A 24,304-nucleotide genomic window follows, 5' to 3' on the forward strand; every position below is an offset into this window, starting at 1 on the left:
ATAAAACTTGTAGTTTAATTTTAAGAAATGTTTACAAATAATTATCTATGTCCTGATGTTCTCTTGGCCTTAATATTCCATTTTTTTCTTTCCCTGATCCTGATTTTTCATTAAAGTTTTCTTTTGCCCTTTTTTAAAAATGTATTTATTTATTTTTTTGGCCACACCATGGCATGTGTAAGTCCTTAGGCCGGGAATTAAACCCATGCCACAGCAGCAACCCTGGCCACAGCAGTGACAACGCCAGATCCTTAATCCGCTGCACCTCAAAAGAACTCCTTATAGTTTTTTACTTTTATTTTAAAAATCAAACAAGATACTCAAAACTTTTATGGAAAGAAATGAATTGTAAATAAACAAATGTAAAACTACAGTAATTTTTTTTTGCTTATACATAACAAATAAAAACCAAAGCTACAAATACTTGAAATGGGAACTTGAGTAGAAGTTCAGTCCAGATATCTTTCTCCAGATAATCATGTAAGAAAATGAAAATCTCTATAATATTCAATTTTCCTGTATTTTTTGAAAGGTTGATAGCAATACAAACATCAATTAAATCTGTGATGGCTCTTTGAAAGGCACAGAGGTATAAAAGTAAAATGACAGGGTTCAAATTAGCAGAATGCCTCCATATTACCAAAAACACATAACACAAGGGCATCTTTTGAATTCTATATGCAATAAAATGTTTCATTTATCACCTCTTGCTTCTTAAAAAAAATTAGCTGTGAAATTTTCTATAGAATGGAGATTTAAAATTGTCTTAGAAAATGGCTTTAAAAATCATTAAAATATTAAATCTGATAAAAGGCTACAAAAGATGTGTAAGAAATACCCAAATGGTCCATCAGGTTTAATCTTGCTTAAAAACTAATCCTATGTCAAGTCACACCCACATCTCATAATTGTAAAGGCATTAAAGACAGACTTTGTTCTAATTCTAAGAGCATAAGCATCACATTCATAATAGCACAGAGAAAATGAGAGATCCATTGAAGGGAAAAATATGTATTGCAACAAAAATATTTTAGACAAAAAAGCTGAAACAAAGAGTGTGCTGAGCCATGCCCGAGTCACCACTGAAGGATGAGAGAATGTTACCACGGCTGACCAGATTTCATTTGCAAAGAAGAACATATTTCTACGGAAGGACAACAGGCATCCCATCTTGCAGAACATGAAGTCTGTTATTTCTACAATACTTCTTAATGTGGCATGTTCCTCAAATACAATTTGAAGATATTTAAAATTTTAAATTGAGCATTTTTATAAAAATAATTTCTCCTACATAAAATACAGTCATTAACCCCTCCTGATCCTCTGCCCCACCACTACCATAAGGTGACTTCATCTCCTACATTTCCCCTGCATTCTCCTCTAGCCACACTGGTCTTGTAGGTTCAGACTTCAGAGCATTTTCATTTGCCTGCTCTCATGAGGCCTAAAATCTTATCCTCATCACTACCTCCAAGTCTCAGCTCAAAAGTCACCTTTTAAGTGAAACTTTGATTGCTGCATTAAAACTGTGATCTACTCTTTCCTCCCTCAGTAAATCCCCTTATCCTGCTCTACTTTTCATCATTCATTTACTTTCTATTTAAGAATTAACTTATTTGTATTTATTAAATGCTGTCTTTTATGCACTAAAATATGTGCTCCATGAACAGCAATTTACTGCTGTTGTTGTCTTCTCATTAATATATCAAGCATCCAAAACAGTACCTGGCACACAGAAAGCATCTTACAAATATTTCCTGGATTTATGAATAAACACATGGACAAACTTAAGAAAAAGTACAAACACTATAGTAGATTAGATCAACTTTTTCTTATATATCACATGTTACGTACCTATTAATTTTAATTAATAACCCAATGTTGCCACTGTTCTTTTCTCTTTACGCATAACCCATCACTTTATTTTATTCCCATTTTATCTAACATCTTTCTCTAAATAATAAACAGCAATTCAGAGTTGCTATCTTATAAAAGAACTGGTCAATGCAATTGGTTCTTTTCTTAGCAAGGCAAAATACCATGAACATTTATTATTTTATTACACTATAATAAATAGTATAATTCTAACTCTGCTCTTTTAAAGTTTCTGAAGGCTTCACTATCATGCTTCCAGATGACATTCATTCATTCACACATAAACTGACTATGGATAAGGCACTCAATAACACTTCATTCTGTACTAAACATAAAACATAATACCAAAGACAAACATAATACTCAAACCTCTTATAGTCTAGAAGAAAGTTACTAAGCAATAAAAATAATATTAAAAACATTTATATACTGCTGTATGCCACACTTGTTCTTAAATACTTGAGCACATGAACACATTTAATCTTCACAATAACTGAAAAAGGAAGTATTATTATTAGTCCTATTTTACAAGTAAGAAAAATGAGATTTTTTTGAAAGGCTGGTCTTAATCACAAGGTAAATAGAGAACCACTTGAGGATTTTTAGAGGATAAAATGACCAGATCTTAAAAATTATTCTGAATCAGCATGGATATTGGATTGGTGCAAAACAGAATCACATGTAGTAACATGAGTGAAAGATGATTGCTCCCTACACTGGTATAATGACAATACTGAATCCAAGCAGGGCCCTGTGGGGTCCTGGGCACAAAAGCCTTCGTGTCCCCCATTTCTTGTTTCTAGGAAATAAGCTTCAGCCTCTATGACCTTCCCTGAGTTCCAAAGGGTAGGTTCAAATCAGTTCCATGATTACAGGGAAGCGAGTGAATGCAGAGACAAGGGAGGAGCAATCACGAAACACTAGGGCAGCCTTGGGGCAGGGTCCCGGTTCCCCTTCAAGGGATACACATAAAAATACCTTTGAGCTTTTCTACAGAACAAGAACCCGCAATACATAACTATTTGATGAAGCATTCTTCATTCCAGAAAAAAGGAGGACCACCAGAACCAGGGCTGGGGCCACTAAACACCAGCTTTGAAGAATGCAAGCTTGCTTGCACCTACCCTGATCTTCATCTGTGGCCCTATTTTCCACTCCCAAACTCTAAGACTATCTCCTATTCTCTCCCAAAGGAGAACACAGTCATTAAGGCATAAGCCTGCTGTGGCTTCATTTGTTTGGCATGAAATAAAATCTATCTTTTTCTCTATCTCTGTGTTTCTATTCAGCACTGACAGACAGAGGCCAAGTTTGGGCAAAAATACTGAGGGAAAAAGTGCTAAGTATTTCAGAGACACTGAGGAAGAAAAATAACAGGATTTAACAATTAAATGCAAGCAGAGATTCTGTATACATCCCTTATCTCACCAATTTCATATCATATTGCTGCTACAGATTTGCTAGCAGGTAAAGAAAACCATCAATATTTTATAAACTATATATTGAAAAAATTTTTTCACAAGGAAAGTTTATGGAGTCTAAAGAGTTTTGCAAACTTCAAAGCCAAGCCATCTTCAACTCCTTTACTCTTCCTCACTTCCAACAGTTAAATTTTCTAAATGTTTTGCCTAAACATCTTTCAATATTTCTCCCTCCTCTCCATCTCTATTTGTATTTCTCCATTTCATTAAGATCTGCATCACACTTCTCTTGGACTTATGCATCAGTCTCAAAAGAGGTCTTCCTAATGTCACCTCATCTCCTTCCAATTCATACTTATCAACTGCAGGAAGTATCTTTTCAAAAGGCAAATACATTTAGTGCTACTCAACTTCTAAAAGCTTTTTGACACCCTCCAGAAACCTTTTCAGATTCTACTAGTAAAATGCATCCACTTCACATTCACTTATGCTAATATACCAAACCAGATATCCTCACTATTGAAACTCTAGCACTAGCAATTTTTCAGACAGGTCATGTTACTTCATAACTGTAGGACTTTGCACATGCCCTTCCTCACTTGACAACCTCATAAAGATCTGTTAATCTTCTGAGTCTAAATTCAAATGACTTTTCCCCCTTTGTGATCTTCCATATTTTGTGTACTACCTCCATTCTAAACTTCATCAGACTGTATGGCATCTGCTTACATTTATTCTTTCATTCATTCTCACAATGAAATTAACATGTTTCTATCTTCATCATCTGACAGTTTCTGGGAGAGTATATGTGCTCTAGTTTGTTGCACTGAATTCACGTACAAAACTGATAGAAACTGTAGGTGCTAAGGGCCTCCTAACACTCAAGACTTAGCATCAGGGTGAGATTACAAGAAATCTAATTCTAAATGATAAGTATACTACTATATATAAAACAAACAAACAAAAAACTCTCAAAATTTTTAGGAAAAAGTAAACAGTAAATGTTCAGGAGCTTTAAGAAGAAAGCCAAAACACTCAACTGAGGGAGATTTAAACAGTTTAGAATAAATGGAGAAGCACACCCACTAAACAGATAAATATACAGAATAATGTCAACTTTTCATAATAAATCTAAAAATTTTCCGAAATTTCTCTCAAAATCTCAAGAGGGTTTTCTTTCTTAAAGTTAACTGTTTAATGATTTTAAAATTTAACTGGAAGATTAACAGGCAAGATTAGCTAAGATAAACAAGTAAAGCCTTATTAAATATCTAAATATTCACATAAACAACAGTCATTATAATGATGTAACTGATACTACTACAGGAAGCAACAGACACTTATCAACAGAATGCAATTAAAGTCTAGAATATATTGGAGTATTTATGGAAATTTAATATATGGCAATGTTGTATTCCAAATAAGGAGGGGAAAGAGGAATATTCTATAACTACTGTCAGAGCAACAAGTTAGACATTTGGGAAAAGTGATAATCAGATCCTACCCCATTTTAATTCCATGGAGTTCTCATTGTGACTCAGCAGTTAGAGAACCTGACCAGCATCCATGAAGTTGTGGGTTCGATCCCTGGCCTTGCTCAGTAGGTTAAGGATCAAGCATTGCTGTGAGCTGTGGTGTAGGTCACAGACGTGGCTCAGATCCTGCACTACAGTGGCTCTGGAGCAGGCCGGCGGCTACAGCTCTAATTGGACCCCTAGCCTGGGAACCTCCATATGCCGTGAGTATGGCCCTAAAAAGACAAAAAAAAAAGACCAGAAATTCCAAACGTATCAAAAGTTAAAACAAAATTATAAAATGACTGAAATAAAACAAGGCTGAATATTTTCTAAATTCATCCATAATAGACCAAATTATTTTTCTTAATTTGCTACAGAAGATAACCATTAACCTAAAAATTTAACCAGAAAACAATCCTTTAATATATAACAAGGTATAAATAACCCTCATAAAAAAATTTCCTGTAAATCATTAAAAGTAAAATGAATAGAATATTTTAATGGACAACAGAGAAATATACATAATTCAGGAATGAAATGAAAACGATCACAGTATAAGAAAAAAAATTATACATGTTAAGAAAATAAAAACTAAAAGAACAAGAGTGTATTTTACTTCTCTAACTGGCAAATATTAAAAAGAAGGATAGCAGTTCCCACTGTGGCTCAGTGGTAATGAACCCAAGTAGTATCCATGAGGACATGGGTTCGATCCCTCACCTTGATGAGTAGGTTAAGGATCTGGCATTGCCATGAGCTGTGGTGCAGATCACAGATGTGGCCAGATCTGGTGTTGCTGTAGCTGTGGCATAGGCCGGCAGCTGTAGCTCTGATTCAACCCCTAGCCTAGGAACTTCCATATGCCAAACATATGGCCCCATAGAGCCAAAAAAAAAAAAAAGAATGGTAACATGGTAACACAGTGCAGGCAAGAATGTGACAAAATGGCATTCTCATGTATTTCTTAGTGAAAGCATAAATTTGTACAATATTTTAAAGGTCAAATTGATAGTCTGTCTCAACGTTGTTATCTGTAAAGTGGGAAATTATAAGCAACTTTCACAGAGTTACAGATTTCTATATTAGAATTTTTTAATAGACTGTTGCTAGAAAAATTACGTTTTAAGAAAAACAGCAAAAGAAAATCTGGAAGACAGAACAACAAGGAAGGCAGAGAAAGCATATTTAGATGTGTATAAAATGTACACATACTAAAAAAAAAAAAAAAAAAAAAAAAAGAAGCTGTCCCGGAAGTATATTACTTGGGTAAAAGAAATTAACAAAATGGGCGAGAGTTCAAAAGCCAAGGGAGGGACAAGTTTGAGAGAAAGGAGGGAAAAGTCTCATGAAATGGAAAGCAAAAGAGGAGTCAATAGTTTTTAAAATGTGTGAGGTCTTGGTGAAGTCTTAAAGCAAAAGCAGGATGGGAGCTGTTGCCACATCCATAAATTCCTATGCAGTAAAGAGCAGGTTAGTGTTTGCCATGAAGGCTGCCTTTTGCAGATTCTGCAGGTTTCATGCTGTTCTGTGATTTCGGACACTGCTCTAACTTGTGAAACTCCCTGGCAGCAAGTCTGTAATTTTAGAAGTAGATGGACTAGGTAGCATATTTATATCTATATTTCATTACTAAAATGCTCTCTGTATTCTACAGCTGAAACCAAGTATTTTCTTATACAATGTTATTTAATAGGATACTGGGAAAATATATGTATTAACTCAAAAGAAAACATACATCTCCTAATTAACCTTTATCACAAGAAAACTTCGCCAAAAACTATAAATTTCTTAAATATCTTATTAATATGAAATTAAAAGGATTTTACTTTTATCTTTCTAAAAATTGAATCCAAATGATTTTTAGCATTAGAGATGGCCCACAAGACGGAGCATTAAATGGATGATGCAGTACCCTACAGCCTTCAATATATATAACATCTATACTCCACATCTTAGCTCAGGCTGCCATGACAAAATTTCATAGATTGGGTGGCTTAAACAACAGCAATTCATTTTCTCACAGTTCTGAAGGCTAGAAATCTGATATCAAGGTGGCAGTATGGTTGGTTTCTGGAAAAAGGTCTCTTTCTACCTTACAACTAACTTAAAGAAGCCTGCCTTCTAGCTGTGTCCTCACATGCCAACAGGGAGAGAGTGACAAGCTCTCTGGTGTCTCCTCCCTCATGAGGGCCCCATCCTCATGACCTCACTGAAACTTAAGTCTCTCCCAAAGGCGCCATCTCTAAACATCATCACATATGAGGTTAGGGCTTAACAACATATCGATTTGAGCATGGGGCAGGGGGAAGACACACTAAATCCACAGTACTTCGCAAGCCACAGATTCTGGTCAACCAACCAACCAACATACTTTTTTTTTTTTTTTTAATACGCCAGGCAGTATTCTAAGAGCTGATAATGTGACAATTAAAGAAGACAGAAAATATCTCCCCTTCCAGCAACTTACACTCTGTGAAAAAAGAGGAGTACTAAATAAAACATAAACAGGATTCTGCTAACTACTTTGAGGAAAACAAAATGGGAGAGGGAGAGGGAAGCAGGAACTACTTTAGCTAGAGGAGTCAGGAAAACGTCATTTCAAGAAGTGGCCTTTCAGGATTTCCCTGTGTGGCTCAGCAGTTAATGAACCCAACTAGGCTCCATGAGGATGTGGGTTTGATCTCTGGCTTTGCTGGGGTCAAGAATCCAGCATTGCTGTGGCTATGGCGTAGGCCAGCAGCTGTTTCTCTCATTCAACCCCCAGCCTGGAAATTTCCATATGCCTTGGGTGTGGCCCTAAAAAGCAAAAAAAAAAAAAAAAGTGGCCTTTCAACTGAGAGCTAAATCATGAAGATGCATCTTTTCTCCATAACTTTACATTCAACTGCCTGGTTAAGCGACAAAAAGGCTCCATGACTTACCTACCAAATAAGGTACATGGACTTTTCAAGAATTTGCTTCAAACCAGTCTTTTCACTTACTGGTGAGGTCTGTGGCTTTGTTCTAGAATGGTTGAGGTCAGGGTTTGACCTCAGATAAGTAGGGGAATACAGTAAATACATCCTTTTAGATTGTAAACTAGAGTATTCAAAAATAACAGGTTTGCCTCACCACTGGATGAGAATGATGCTAAGCCACATTATAAGTTCGTGTTTTACTATTTTTTTGGCAATACCATTATGCGCACACACACGAAAATCTATCACTAAGCACTACTCAAAAACAGTTACTGGATACAAAAAAATCTGTGTGTGCTCTAAGAATTCTCCTTGAGTGATTTACAATCCAGTAAAGAAGGTAAAACATACACTCCTACAGTGACGAATGCATTTACAAATATCTTAATCTACTTTAAAACACAGCACAAAAATATTGAGAAAAATATCTATTCATACTGAAGTAATGTAACCTGTGAAGTCAGCAAGAGAACACAGGTAATAATCTGAAACAGCACAAATCCATTTATGAGATCGATTTAAAGTCCTCTGAAACACAGTGTTTTCATACCACCTTTTTAAAATTAAACACTCAGAGTTCCCATTGTGACTCAGCAGTTAATGAACCCGACTACTATCCACGAGGATGTGGATTCGATCCCTGGCCTTGCTCAGTGGGTTAAGAGCCCAGCATTGCCGTGAGCTGTGGTATAGGTCACAGACATGACTCAGATCTGGCATTGCTGTGGCTGTGGCCAGAAGCTGCAGTTCCAATCAGACGTCTAGCCTGGGAACTTTCATGTGCTGCAGATACAGCCGTAAAAGCCAAAACAACAACAACAACAACAAAAATTAAATACTCAGAATTATCTACATACTATAACTAAGAGACATTTCAATAGGAAATGGCATTTGGAAGAACAGATCCACTCTTTAAAAAGTTTGTGCATAAAATTCCAAAGCTAGTCATAATTACCAATACTGACAACTATCAGAGATGATAATTTAATAATCAGCTGTGTCTATTACTTAATTTTTAAAATGCGGTAGCACTATGAGATGCACCATTTGATAAGTTGCTAAGTATCCTTAGTGCTTGTGACATGTATGGATGGAGTTGCTATGGGAGTCAGAGAAAGAGGACAAAAGACATTGGAATCCAAGCTGTACTAAGATGAGATCTCTATTCATGTTTCATGAAAAGTCCTGTAAATAGCTACCTCTGACAAAGGCAGCATGACTCACTTTCTTCCTCCGCTTGGGCTACACAACCTGGACAGAACAGGAAAGGACAGGTAGCACACATCCCCACTGTCCTGCAGAATGCACACTATTTGTTATTTCCTCCTGTTAGGGGCCCATTCACACTCCTCCACCTTTCTTGGTAATTAGACTATACCACATAAAACAACACCATCAGAATTCTCTATAAGAGTGGGGTTTTTTAATTAAAAAAAATTTAATTTAAAGAAATTTTTTTAAAAATGACTTTGGTCAGACTAAAATCTTGACAAAGGCACATTCAACACTGGTCTACGTAGAAGCAGATTTCTTTACAAAAGTGAAAATTAAAGCACTATATTTTGGGATCATATGAATATACCTGGATTTTTCCTGGTGATAAATAGGTATGAATTCTGTTTTCTTTTTCTTTTACTGTATTGTCTGTATTTTCCACAACAAACCTAGTATTCTTACAAATAGACAAGCATACTAACATTTTTTTAAAAAAGAAAGGCTTCTCAGCCAATTTAATCCAGTCTGGTCAGGACTATCTTTTTGTACTATATGTTATATATGCCTTAATATGAAAATATATGGACTGTCCTATTCTATAGAAAATATATGATAAACATACTGGCCTTCAAATATCTGAGGGATGATTAGTAGACCATAAATTCAAGCAAGAAATTTAATATGTTTTCACAATTTAGAAACTCACTTTTGCTAAAATTTCATCCTACAGTGGTCTCCTTTGATGCTCACAAATTTAATCACATCCCCTATTCCTAAAGAAATAAGATAGAACTTTGTAGCAGTTTGAAAAAAAAAGGCTATATTCAAAGAACTGAATTACATAAAGAAGGTCAAACAATGAAGCTCAATATTTTCTAATTGTTAATGATCAGGTATAATTGAATTTAAAATATATTTATTAAACATACATTTCCAGAAATTCCAGCACATACCTATGTATGCACAAACTTGGTAAGTATAAATCAGATATAGAGATTTATGGATTGTCTCACAGTTTGAGTTACCCATATTTTTATTTGCCTTCCTCTATCAACAGTGACAATGAGTTGATTACTTACACAGTTTTCCTTAAAGAAAATTTACCCTAAGTACCAAATTAATGTATTTTAAGATTAATTTTCTGCTGTAGCTACAATAAAGAATATTTAAAATGCAAAATGTTCCTTTTCTTTCACTTCCAGACTAAGATGAAGTAGGGGCACTTCTCCTCATTTTTCTCAGTAAGTACGGATAAAAGGACTGGACATTGTCTTTAAAACAAAGGTAAGAAGACTGCAGAGGGTGATGAGAAAGCAGACCACCTGGGGACTTGAGGACCCAAGGAATGACATGGCATTAAATTTTGTGAGTTCTCTTTTAGCCTCACATGTCCCCAAACTGAGTACTAAAATGACCAGCAACCAGGAAATGCCAATGGACACAAAGAAAAGCAGCCCCAAGAAAAGGTGTCCCTCTCTACCCAAAGGTCCACTGATAGGTCAGCTTAGCAAAACAGTTAACTTTTAGAGAGTAAATGCCCTATAAGAGCCAAACCTCACAGAAAAAAAAAATATGGTCCTACCTCCAGCTTTACGGTCAAACAGCAAAATGCCAGGCCCAGACCTCTACCCTTGGCCAGTAGTGACACAGAACCTAAAGGGAGTGCCTGTCTTTCAGTGCAGTTTGGCTACTAGACTTCCCAGTTCACTGTTCTATCACTTATTTAGCCAAGGTGATAAAATACTCCATCAATTAGCTTACTCTTTTTCCAATATTTCATTATTAGTATACAGAGATGCGAATGATTTCTGAATGTTAATCTTATATCCTGCTACTTTGCTAAATTTGTTGATCAGTTCAAGCAGTTTTTGGGTTGAGTCCTCAGGGTTTTCTATATATAGTATCATGTCATCTGCATAGAGTGACAATTTAACCTCTTTCCTTCCTATTTGGATGCCTTTTATTTGTTTGTCTGATTGCTGTGGCTAGGACTTCCAGTACGATGTCAAATAACAGTAGTGAGAGTGGGCATCCTTGCCTTGTTCCAGATTTTAGTGGGAAGCCTTTCAGCTTTTCTCCATTGAATATTATATTTGTTGTCAGTTTTTCATACATGGCTTTGATTATGTTAAGGTATGTTCCCTCTATACACACTTTGATAAGAGTTTTCATCATGAATGGATGTTGGACTCTGTCAAATGCTTTTTCTGCATCTATTGAGATGATCATGTGGATTTTGACTTTTCTTTTGTTAATGTGGTGTATGACGCTGATTGATTTGCATATGTTGAACCATCCTTGTGCACCTGGGATGAATCCCACCTGATCGTAGTATATGATCTTTTTTATATGTTGCTGGATTTGGATGGCTAAAATTTTGTTGAGAATTTTTGCGTCTATATTCATCAAAGATATTGCCTTATAGCTTTCTTTTTTGCTGGTATCTTTGTGTGGTTTTGGAATTAGGGTGATGCAGGTGTCACAGAATGTCTTTGGCAGTTTCTTCTTCTTCAACCTTTTGAAAAAGTTTAAGGAGGATGGGTACAAGTTCCTCTCTATATGTTTGGTAGAATTCACCTGTGAAGCCATCTGGTCCTGGACTTTTATTTGTAGGGAGTGTTTTTATGATGTATTCAATTTCATTTCTAGTGATCTGTGTGTTCAGTTGATCTATTTCTTCTTAATTCAGTTTTGGCAGGCGGTAGCTCTCTAGAAAGTTGTCCATTTTGTTTAGATTGTCAAATTTGTTGGCATACAGTTGTTCATACTATTCTCTCATGGTTTCTTGAATTCCCGTAGTATCCGTTGTGACTTCTCCTTTTTCATTTCTGATTTTGTTTATTTGTTTATTTTTCATTTCTGATTTTGTTTACTCTCCTCCTCCTGGTGAGTCTAGCCAGAGGTTTGTCAATTTTGTTTACCTTTTCAAAGAACCAGCTACAATACCTTTTAAAATCACACCCCCAAAAAATCAAATACCTGGTAATACACATGACCAAGGAGGTAAAGGACTTACATGCCGAAAGCTATTAAACATTAATCAAGGAAATTAAAGAAGATGTAAAGAAATGGAAAGATATCCCATGCTCATGCGGTGAAAAAATTAATATTGTAAAAATGGCCATACCACCCAAAGCAATCTCCAGATTCAATGCAATCCCTATCCAATTACCCACGACATTTTTCACAGAACTAGAACAAACAATCCAAAAATTTATATGGAACCACAAAAGACCCAGAATTGCCAAAGCAATTCTCAAGAACGAAAACCAAGCAGGAGGCATAACTCTCCTAGACTTCAGGCAATATTACGAAGCCACAGTCATCAAGACAGTGTGGTACTGGTACCAAAACAGACATATAGACCAATGGAACAGAATAGAGAACCCAGAAATAAACCTAGGCACCTATGGTCGATTAATCTTTGACAAAGGAGGCAAGAACATAAAATGGGAAAAAGACAATCTATTCAGCAAGAAGTGCTGGGAAACCTGGACAGCGGCATGCAAATCAATGAAACTAGAACACACCTTCACACCACGCATGAAAATAAACTCAAAATGGCTGAAAGACTAAGAAGACAAAACACCATCAAACTCCTGGAAGAGAACATAGGCAAAACATTCTCTGACATCAACCTTATGAATATTTTCTCAGGTCAGTCTCCCAAGGCAACAGAAATAAGAGCAAACATAAACCAATGGGACCTAATCAAACTGACAAGATTTTGCAAAGCAAAGGAAACCAAAAAGAAAACAAAAAGACAACTTACAGAGTGGGAGAAAATAGTTTCAAATGATGCAACCAGCAAGGGCTTAATCTCTAGAAATATACAAGCAACTTATACATCTCAACAGCAAAAAAGCCAACAACCCAATTGCAAAATGGGCAAAAGAGCTGAATAGATATTTCTCTAAGAAAGATGTACAGATGGCCAACAAGCACATGAGAAAATGCTCAACATCACTGATTATTAGAAATGAAAATCAAAACTACCATGAGATACCACCTCACACCAGCCCGAATGGCCATCATTAATAAGTCCACAAATAACAAATGCTGGAGGGGGTGTGGAGAAAAGGGAACCCTCCTGCACTGTTGGTAGGAATGTAAGCTGGTACAACCACCATGGACATCAGTATGGAGATACCTTAGAAATCTATGCATAGAACTACCATATGACCCAGCAATCCCACTCTTGGGCATATATCCAGACAAAACTTTCCCTAAAAAAAACACATGCACCCGTGTGTTCATTGCAGCTCTATTCACAATAGCCAAGACATGAAAACAACCCAAATGTCCATCGAAAGATGATTGGACTAGGAAGATGTAGTACATATGCACAATGGAATACTACACAGCCATAAAAAAGAATGAAATTATGCCACTTGCAGCAACATGGATGGAACTAGAGACTCTCATACTGAGTGAAGTAATTCAGAAAGAGAAAGACAAGTACCATATGATATCATTTATATCTGGCATCTAATATAAGGCACAGATGAACCTTTCCACAGAAAAGAAACTCATGGACCTGGAGAAAAGGCTTGTGATTGCCAAGGGGGAGGGGGAGGGAGTGGGGTGGTTGGGGAGCTTGGGATTAATGGATACAAACTATTGCCTTTGGAATGGGTTAGCAATGAGATCCTGCTGTTTAGCACTGGGAACTATGTCTAGTCACTTATGATGGAGCATGATAATGTGAGAAAATAGAATGTGCACATGTATGTGTAACTGGGTCACCATGCTGTACAGTAGAAAAACAAACTGTATTGGGGAAATAACTATTAAAAAAATAATAATTACAAAAAATTTTTAATTTATACCAATGTATCTATGTAATAAATGCATCTAAAGTTGTCTAAAAAAATATTAGCTTACTCTTTTTTTCACATAATATGAAAGGAAGGAAGGAAGTCCTTCTTGGTAATTAAACTATGTTTTCTTGGGAAGTACTGTTTCTAGCAAAAGGGATTTGTTGTTAAATTGAATATTAATTTTGAACATTCAAGTTGTATCAGTATTAATAGTAAAAGCAGCAAGACAACAATGATAATGTCACTAGGCATTTATATTGGCCCTCACTATGGAAAGTTCAGAGTGCTATATGACAAGTTTTAGATGGTTTCTCAGGTATGTCATTGTTTCCATTAACAGACTGAAAGACTGAATTTGCAAAGGTATCCATCTCACTGATTGGCTCAGAGTAAATCACTCAATGTAGAGAGAATAAAATGCAAAGTTCCAGTATTCAGGGCTGTACCTTCTAATAAACACCATAATTCCAAGTATGGGGCTACAAATGTGGCTATACACTATGTAATCAGCCATTCAGAGGGTGCGTTATATTAGTGAATTCATTCATTCATCCATTCGAGAGTATTAACTGAGCCCACATTATATGCCAAGTATTGCTCTAGGCACTGGAAAGGAAAGTTCCTAATCTCATACAGAGCTTATACTCTGAAGAGGGTAAGACACAGAGTATACAAATCAAAATAACAGGTGCTATGAGGTGGGCCAAAAAAGCAAAGAAATGAGGCTAGGAAATGTTAAACATGTATACATGTTCTTATTTTCTATAGCATGGTCAAAGAAAGCTTCCACAAGAAGGTAGCATTGGAGCAAGTTTCTAAAGGAAGCTAGAGTTCACTAAGAGTTGTTAAGAAATACAATTTTCAGAAAGTTAAAATGTGACTCAAATGATTTATGCTACTCTTTCTTAATAAATGAATCAATTATGTTAATAGAATATATCAGATATTAAGACTGGTTCAGAGAGATTTGAACAGGTATACATATGGAAAATTGAAATAACGGAGTGTTAGTCTAAGAAAGAGTGCTAGGTTAGAGACAAAACCGATGAATGTCCTATAGGGCAGTAAAGAGTACTCTTTGGAGTTCTAACAGATATTTTTTGCATCTCTACTGTGAAAAAAATTAATTAATTAACATGCAATATCAATACAACTGAAACTTTAAATCAGTAGTAAACAGTGAATCAAGTACTACATTCTCCTAAATAATCCTTAAGTAGGTCTAGTAAGTGATGTCCTCCTAGGACAGTGAAAGAACACATTCTTTTCCTTATTTTCAAGGTTTGCATTGTTTTAAAGAAAGCCATACAGATATCTGGAGGAAGAGCATTCCAGTTAGAGAAAATGAATGAATCACAAACCATTTCCCTCCACTCACCACTCCAATAGTCAAGGGATGCCCTCCCCAACACAGGCTCACACATTCACCTGGATCTTATCATGAATTCAGTATAAGTAAACTGTTGGGGGTGAACTGGAAAAGGTGGAGAAGCCATAAGATTTACACTGGAAAGAGAATGATAATTGAGGTTGGGAAATGACTTACATTTTTAAAAACACTACTCCATCTGCCGAAATAAAGCCTCATTAAGGGAGAAAGGCAAGGAGAGAAGCTGGAAGACCACTTAGGAGACTGCTAAAATGATCTAGACAGATAAACAAGTAACTACACGGTTTGTCAAACATGAAAGTTTTACGGAGAAAAATAAAGCAGAATGTGGAAAGGCTGACAGGGAATATCAGCACCGTCTGGAAAGCTCTCTCTGATAGGGAAATATTTGCATGGAGGCCTAAATGACATGTGAAAAAAAAATAAACCATGCAGAAAATTGAGGGAAATGTGTTCTAGACATAGGGATAAGGCAAAAGGACTGAGGCGAAGGACTTGGGGCAAGGCAGGGAGAAGGGGCACAAGAAAACACAGGGCCTTGCAAATCATTTTAAGAACTTACTTGACTTTTAGTTTGGGTGAGATGAGAAGCGATTGAAGGTTTCAGAGCAGAGAAATGACATGAGCAGCTTTAACTATTAAACAGATCACACTGGCTGCCATGTGGAGAATGGTCTGTAAGTGGGCAATGACAGAAGTGAAAAGATTAGTTAGAATAGAAGATACTTCAGTATGCTAAGGGAGAAATAAGGATGGTGTAGAACAGGTTGGTAGTAGTGACCATAATGATAAACAGCTGAAATCTAGATATTTTGTAGGTAGAACCAAAACGTTTTGCTCGAGGAAGACATGAGGTAAGTTAAAAAAGGAATAAACAGGGGTTTCAGATTTTAGCAACTGGAAAGGCCAGCCACTTACTGATATGGGAAAGACTGTAGAAGAAACAAGTTTATTAAGGAAATTTGAGGAGAAGAAGAGGTGATATTTATTACAAATAATTTATGGAAAAGGTTAATTATCTCAGTTTAGGGTATATATAATTTTAAGCTCTTTTCAAATGTAATCACAATAAGAAAACATTGTTTTCCAAATTCCAAATTGAGAAAATCATCAGAAAAAGAATAGTTTTCACCAGGTTGAGTTTTAAACAACTAACCTTCACGGCTTCTCACAGATTCATACTTTTCAAAATGGCATTTATCATTAATTTCATCCATGTTAGTCAATATTTTACATATTTCAGTATCTGATTCTTCATTCATAAAGTATTTCTTGAACACCTTTTTTTTTTTTTGTCTTTTGTCTTTTTAGGGCCACACCCGCGGCATATGGAGGTTCCCAGACTAGGAGTCTAATCGGAGCTACAGCTACCAGCCTACACCACAGCCACACAAGATCTGAGCTGCATCTGTGACCTACACCACAGCTCATGGCAATGCCAGATCCTTAACCCACTGAGCAAGGCCAGGGATGGAACCCACAACCTCGTGGTTCCTAGTCGGATTCGTTTCCGTTGCGCCACAATGGGAACTTCTCTTGAACATTTTTTGAAATTATATTACATGCTTCATCAAAAGGCTTACATATTAAATTCTTAATGCATGTGTTTACCTGAAGTTCTTTGTATCTATCTTGAAAAGAAATGGCTTCTTGCTCTTTTTCTTTAAGGAAATCTTTTTCTAAGACACTATGTTTTTCCATCAATGACTCCACATCCTAAAAGAAAAATCCAAGCATAAACTCTGTAATATTTAAAAGCATAAAACATACTCAGTTTTGTCAATGAACATACTGGAAATTACTTGGTAAGGAAAGAATTCAGAGTGAGTATGATTTTTAAAGTTCAACAATATTATAAAATGTATGCTTCAATCTCATTTCCAGACCAATATCAAACACTGATATAACACTAATATTGACATAACACTAAAATTATTCATGCAAAAAATAAAGAAAAGCATCTAAACTAATTGTAAACAACACTCTATCTCTACATATACTTTCTAAATTTGCTAAGGTCTTTTTATAGATATAATTGTAGGAAAGAGAAATGAGAACACATAAATAAATTCCTAAAATAGATGTATACCCAAGGACTCGTCAAATACCCCATGATACCTGACTTCCTATAAGGACAAATGAATATTATAAATTTTCTAATCTACATAATAAGAACAATACTATCTGCTTTCAAATTAAACAAAAATAAACCTGAAGGAAGCATTCACGAGAGGGAAAAAAGTCTACTAGAAGATGTTTATCTCTTTAAAAGTACATGTTTAATGGACTAGAAATTTCTTAGCAAAGACTATTCTAAGTGACAAACTCATATGACTGATTTAAACCTACACCAAGGAGCACAGTAACTTTTCCAATGATGAGTTTTTAACCAGAGATTAGTATTACACAGTACTTGCAGTATATGCATTTCTAAAATTGAATTTTTTAGGCAAATGCAAGTATACCTTTTTAATTCTCTGTTTTTCTTCCTCAGAAACTTTGAGTTTCATCTCCAGACTTGAAATTTTCTGCTGAAGCTGTATGTTTGATACATTGGCTCCAGGATCCTCAGAATCATCCACAAGAGCAATTGTTCCATTACTTTTCTCATCAGTTAAACCCAATGGAAAAAGTGAGATATCCAGATGAGTGTGTGTTGATTGCTGAATCTAAACCACATTAAAAAAAAAAAAATACACAAGAGGGGAAAGTTTACACTGTACCAAGAAAGAAAACATCCAAAGGGCACCATAAACCACATTTGGAAATTAAGTTGTAGCAAAGGTTCCGAAATTATTTCACCCTTTAAGTAAATCAACAGAAGACCTCAAACTGTTTCAACAACCTGATCTTTGCAATAAGAAACAAAATTTTCTCTAAACTTTTGAGTTTAAAGCATTTATTATTTTGCAAGCAAAGCACTAAAACATTTTAAAACGTTCTCTTACACTTGAGTGTATAATTAAGCACAGACACATCTGATATTCTTGAATTTACACATACACACAGATTCTGTTTATATTTTAAACTGTAAATCAGAATTTGAAATGTATCAATAACCTATAATTGATCATCACTTTCTAGTAAAAATAACAAGTGACTCAATATTGCACACAGCACTTTGGAAATCTATACTAACTCCAGCATCTAGCACAATGCTTGGATTAATAAATATTTGAGTGAATAAACCCTATGACTGCTGTGGTTTTGGTTTTACTCTTAAATTGAAAAGAATACTCTAATACCTGAAAACATATGGTAAGCTTCCCTGAAAAGAGAAATAATTTTTTGTAATTATATTCCCTTTTGAAGTCCATGTTTTGCAATGCAAAACTAGGTCAATTTTAATAAATGAGATATTCAAACCATATTTTGGTAACTTTAAATACTTTGCAATTGTGCCACAAAACAAACATGTTATTCAGTTATGTGAATTCTCGATATTAACCTCAAAGTTAGAGACCCATAGTAAAGGAAAAAAAGGAAAAAAAAAAAAAAAGAAACTCAAAAGCTTTAATTAGATCAGTATGCAACTTTATAAGTAGGCAAACTTCTTATAAAAATATGCTTGTCTTTACCTGTGCTTTAGGAAGAGTTTGACTGACAATACTGTTGCCTGCATGTATATTCTCTGGTGACGAAATGATGGGCTCAGAAGAGAGACAGCCAACTGAAGGAGATGTGTGGTCATGGTCCAGTACAATCTCAGGAGCAGCTGGAGAAAGATGGACTCCAGATACTAAAGGAAAACAAACAAAATTTTTAAAAAAGGATTAGTAAAAAGAAAATAAAGAACAGGTTGAAGGAAAGAGAGTAGAGGAAAGGAAAAGGAGTAAGGAAAGTAAAAGCAATGAGATAGAAAATGAAGATTCCATAACTATTTTTCAGGGATAGTTGTCTGAAATCAAAAACTACTGTTTCTAAATTTAACATGACATTTCCATGTGAGACCCAGACACATAAAAAAACCAGTTTGATAACATCTTAGTGCTTACATACTAACACATTACCATCCGGGGTACATTTCCAACCATGAGAAATTATAAAAATATATTATTTACAGTTCCCATTGTGGCTCAGTGGTAAGGAGCCCGACTAGTATCCATGAGGATGCAGGTTCAATCCCTGGCCTTGCTCAGTGAATTAAGGATCCAGAGTTGCTGTAAGCTGCAGTGTAGGTCGCAGACATGGCTTGGAACTGGCACTGCTGTGGCTGTGGTGTAGACCAGTAACTGCAGCTCTGATTCGACCCCTAGTCGAAATTTCCATATGCCTCGAGTATGGCCTTAAAAAAAAAAAAAGAAAGAAAGAAAGAAATATATTATTTATCTATTCCAATCATTGAGAAAGAGCACTAGCATGCCTACCACTGTCAAGCACAGGCACTAAGCACTGGGGAGACAACAGCGAGCAGGACATGCATCTACGTACTCAACGACCTCATGATCCAGGAGGCAAGTCAAGTCAATTATTTATTACAATAAAGTGAGCTCAGGGGAAGAACAATTACTTTAAAATAGCTACTCCACTGTCTTTGTGTTAACTTCTTCTTTTGCAACAACAAAAGGTTTCTCATGTTAAAGTCAATTCTGGTTGGCTGAATTGTTTTTACCAAAAAATAACATTGAAATACAACTGTGTAATTAGTTTCACAACAAAACTTCATTAAATTGTTATTAGGGTTCAAATATAAAGGCCATGAAAGGAAAGCAAATACCAAACATGAAAAGAGACAAAAATACTGAGAAGGGCAAAAGGAACAGATTATATTCATATTACTTTATTTTCAAATGTTCTTTTTAAAAATTTAAATATGTGTTTTAAAGTTGAAGAAGATAACTAAATCATTTCCAATAGTAATTCATTTATACGTTTTGACTTTCTAAATTACAAAGACCTCTATTCCACATTGGCATCAGTAGGAATGTCAGCCAAGTTCTACCATAAATTCTGGAAGGCAGCTCACAATGGAAATTGCATTTTTTCCTGAAGAAAGACATTTATAAGGTCATTAGGTATTAACAAAATAAAGAATGTATGAATTTTTGATTGGTACCCTAATGAATCATTTCTCATGTACACTTTTATTGTAGCAATATCATGTTTTTCAAATACTAAGTGCCGTACTGGATAAAGTATTTGAACTTCTCCCCTAAGCATGTCATTATTTTAAACTAAAATACAGAAAACTGAAATTTCAAATATTTGTACTTGATATATATATTTTAGAAAATTTTTACTAATCTTCCCTATTCTATATGCAAACAGATTTCCCTAATATGTCAAAATATTCCAACTTCTAATTCTGAATCACAATTATAACAAAATATTACTGTTAATTTTCAAGGATGAAAGTAAGTACAATAGTATAATAAAAAGGAATAGAGCCTTATGATTAAGAGCACAGACTCTGAAATCATACTGCCACAAGTGTACAACTGGCAAGTTTGTTTAACTTCTGTTTCTTCATCTATAAAACTGTCATAGAGTTGCTGATGAGGTTTTAATTATAATGTGTATAGTTTTAACACTGTGCTGAAATTATTTTCACTGTTTCAAAGATCCTTAAAATTTGTTGGAGAAGGATATTTATTTCCATGTATAAAAGGTATGTATGTGACTATGATCCTGGTTTTAAGAGTTTTAAGAAACTCTTAAAAAAATCATTCTCGGAGTTGCCGTCGTGGCGCAGTGGTTAACGAATCCGACTAGGAACCATGAGGTTGCGGGTTCGGTCCCTGCCCTTGCTCAGTGGGTTAACGATCCGGCGTTGCCGTGAGCTGTGGTGTAGGTTGCAGACGCGGCTCGGATACTGCGTTGCTGTGGCTCTGGCGTAGGCCAGTGGCTACAGCTCCGATTAGACCCCTAGCCTAGGAACCTCCATATGCCGCGGGAGCGGCCCAAAGAAATAGCAAAAAGACAAAAAAAAAAAAAAAAAAAAAAAATCATTCTCATCCAACACCTGAACATTTTTACATCTATTTATGTGATTCATAATCTGAGACAAGATGTCATGTCATGAGTTAAATTCTCATTCTGTAACATTACAGGTTCAAGTATATCATACTAGGGAAGGAAGGCGGGAAAGGGGGTAGAATAAAGGAAGGAAGGGAGAGAGGCAGAAAGGAAAAAGAGATAAATAAGGGGAAGGAAAAGAGAGGTGAGGGAGGAGAGAAGGCCCCTCAACCTCACACTTTCCACTAGTTACTACCACCCCACTATACTTTCCCTTCATAACCAAATTCCTCTATTTTCATCTTCTTCATCCAACCCTCATCACTCCACAAGACCCATCATTTATGATACTAATTTTCCTTTCAGCTATTCTTTCTTTAATTCTACAGAACACATAATACTATGTATGGACTTCCCTTTTCCTTGAAACACTTCCCTTGGCGCCTGTGAACCTACATCCTAGATTCCTCCTAACATTTTGACTATTTTTTTTTCTTGTTTTCTTTGCAGGGACTTTTCCACTCAAGCTTAATTTCATTGTTTCCCACACCCTCTGATCTTCCCAATGCTCTTATTATTCTGACCACTATCAGAACCCATTATTTAAATTGTCACCTATACACTAATGACACCTAACTACACATTTCTAGCACAAACCACTGTGCAGACCTCCAGATCCACATGCTCACCTCACCATCTGAGAGTCCCATTTAGCCGTCTAAAAGGTACATCAAACTTACCCATCATCTTACATAAGCCTGCTACGCTTCATGTTTTCCATCTTAATTAAAAGATTCTCAATGAACTATTTGCCCAAGCCAGAAAAGTTACCAGTAAGTGCCAAGCTGATTTCAGTCACACTGTGCTATCCCTGATTATGCCATACTGTTCAATCCCTCTGTGACCTCACAATATTACTGCCTAAGTAAAAGTCATAGCTGTGGAATCAGAAATGGATTCAAATTTGAACAATAACAACTTACTTGTTATGTGGCCTTGGGTAAATTACACAAAGTCCAATAAATCAGTTTCCTGTTCTGAAAATGGGCAAATAATATGTACCTCAAAACAATACTAAACAGTTTAAATGAGGTAAGATATACATATATATATATATGCTCCCTGAGTGGTAAACACTCAGTTAAGGAAAGCTGTCACTGAAATTAGTGGTAAACACTCAGTTAAGGAAAGCTGTCACTGAAATTATCATTTGTCAACATTCAAAACAAGCTTTTCCAGGAATTTTTTCACCTATTCCATTACCCACCCAACCACAATACAATATTAATTTGCCACTGTCAAGATATTACTGAAATTCTAAAAAATAATAATAATTATAATATTACTTATCTATGGAATACATCCAAAGCAGTGTTTAGAAAAAAATCTAGAGCCCTGAATATCTCGATTAAAAAAAAAATGAATTAAATTTGCAGCTCATAAACTAAAATAGGAACAAGGAAAACTTAAAAAGCACATAAAAATAATAAATATACTGCAGATGTCATAGTAGATCAAGAAAAAATAGTAGATCTAATTAATTAAAATCCTAGATTTCTAAGAAAATAAAACAGTAGTTGACTAACTATCAATAAAAGGAGAAAAGAACAAACATACAAATTAAGTGACAAGAGGAACATAGTAATTAAAACAAGAACATTTTTATATCATAAAACTCCTCTACAGACTTCTTAGTAAATAAATTTGAAAAATCTATATAAAATGGGCAATTCTTTACAGAAACATAGTTTATAAAAGCTAATCTGATTAAAGCTAAAAAATACTTTAAAAATATATCTATTTCCTTGAGAAAAAATAAAAGGCAACTAAACTACAAATAAAGCACTCCAAGAGACTTTCTGACAAAAATTCAAAAAATGAATAATCCCAACACTACAAAATTGTTCCAGAACATTGAAATAAAGGAAAACTTCATCAGCATTACATAACATTAACATAATACTGGTAGCTAAGCCTGATAAAGACAGGGCAAAACCAGAATGATGAAAGCTTTTCAAAGTATCATTTGAAAATAATTAGGTAAAAGTTCTAAATAAAATATTAGTAAAAAAAATCTAATGCCATATTGAGAAAATGATATGCAATGAATGAGTCAGATTTGTTATAGGAATGCAAAGCTGGTTCATCATTTATGGAATTCATTAATATACTACTGCACATTAAGAGATGTAAAGAGAAAAATGATATAATCATCTCGAAGACTGAAAATGCTTTTCATAAAATAAGCACCTATATTTTCTAAATATACTCAAAAAATAGAAATTGATGCATACTTTCTTAATATAAAACATTTAGACATTAGTCCTAAAGTCAGCATGTCAATTAATGGAAAAAACTTACAAGTATAGCCTCTAAGATCAGGAATCAGATAAGGATGCTTATTATCTCCATACCATTTAACATTGTACTAAAGAAAGGAAATTAGACAAGAGAAATTAAATAGTAGCATAAGTATAAGAAAAGGAGGAAAACTATCTCATATTTCTACTAACTCAAATAATAAACACATTCAGTAAAGTACTCAAATACAAACTTAAAGAACAGAAAGTAACAGCATTCATATGTAAAAACAGTAACTATTTAGAGAAAATCATGATAGCAAAAAAATACTGTTTTCCATAGTGACAAAGAAGATTAAAAATTTAAGAATAAATTGAGTAAGAAACATGGACCTTTTAAAACACTTCTGAAAGACTCAATGGTAGACCTGAACACAAATAAAGACATCTCTTGTAACTGGATAGGGCAAAACATCATAAAGATTCCAGTCTTCCTTTAATTTATAAGCCTAATGTAATTTTGATAAAAGTAAATAAGCTTTTTCATAATACAGCTAGACAAATGGATATTAAATATCACACGGAAAAAGGAAAATTGCAACAATAGGCAGGAAAATACTAAAAAAGAAAAGGTATAAAGAGGATATGTCTCCCCTTACTAAAATATACTAAATTAAACTATATTAAAAAATACTACTAACCTTGTTAGGATATACTATGTTAAATTATATGAAAACATACAATAAACCCTTTATAATTAAAATGGTGTATTTATTGGGTGCAGCAATAGGCCAGAAGGATATACCAGAAAGTCCACAAACAGACCCATGTATACATGAAACTTAAGTACATAA

The 24,304-nt window shown here is 35.0% G+C and overlaps 1 protein-coding gene across 23 annotated transcripts in view; it reads right to left on the reverse strand.

Moving 5' to 3' along the window:
* CCDC91 (coiled-coil domain containing 91) overlaps nucleotides 1-24,304 on the reverse strand; it is a 396,188-nt gene that overhangs the window by 254,821 nt on the left and 117,063 nt on the right. For all 23 annotated transcript variants that reach the window (XR_014845230.1, XR_014845231.1, XR_014845232.1 and 20 more), the window contains 3 exon segments: nucleotides 18,774-18,934; nucleotides 17,661-17,864; nucleotides 16,807-16,911 (listed from right to left, as the gene is read on the reverse strand). Coding sequence is in view for 17 of the 23 variants with exons in the window: in XM_085024567.1 (XP_084880693.1) it covers nucleotides 16,807-16,911; nucleotides 17,661-17,864; nucleotides 18,774-18,934 (470 nt within the window). In the remaining 6 variants the exon portion in view is untranslated.

Source organism: Sus scrofa, chromosome 5 (genome assembly GCF_054392235.1).
Source record: "Sus scrofa isolate SSC_HxYL_T2T_F1_AM1 chromosome 5, Sscrofa_HxYL_maternal_Yorkshire_Landrace_v2.0, whole genome shotgun sequence".
Lineage (NCBI taxonomy): Eukaryota > Metazoa > Chordata > Mammalia > Artiodactyla > Suidae > Sus > Sus scrofa.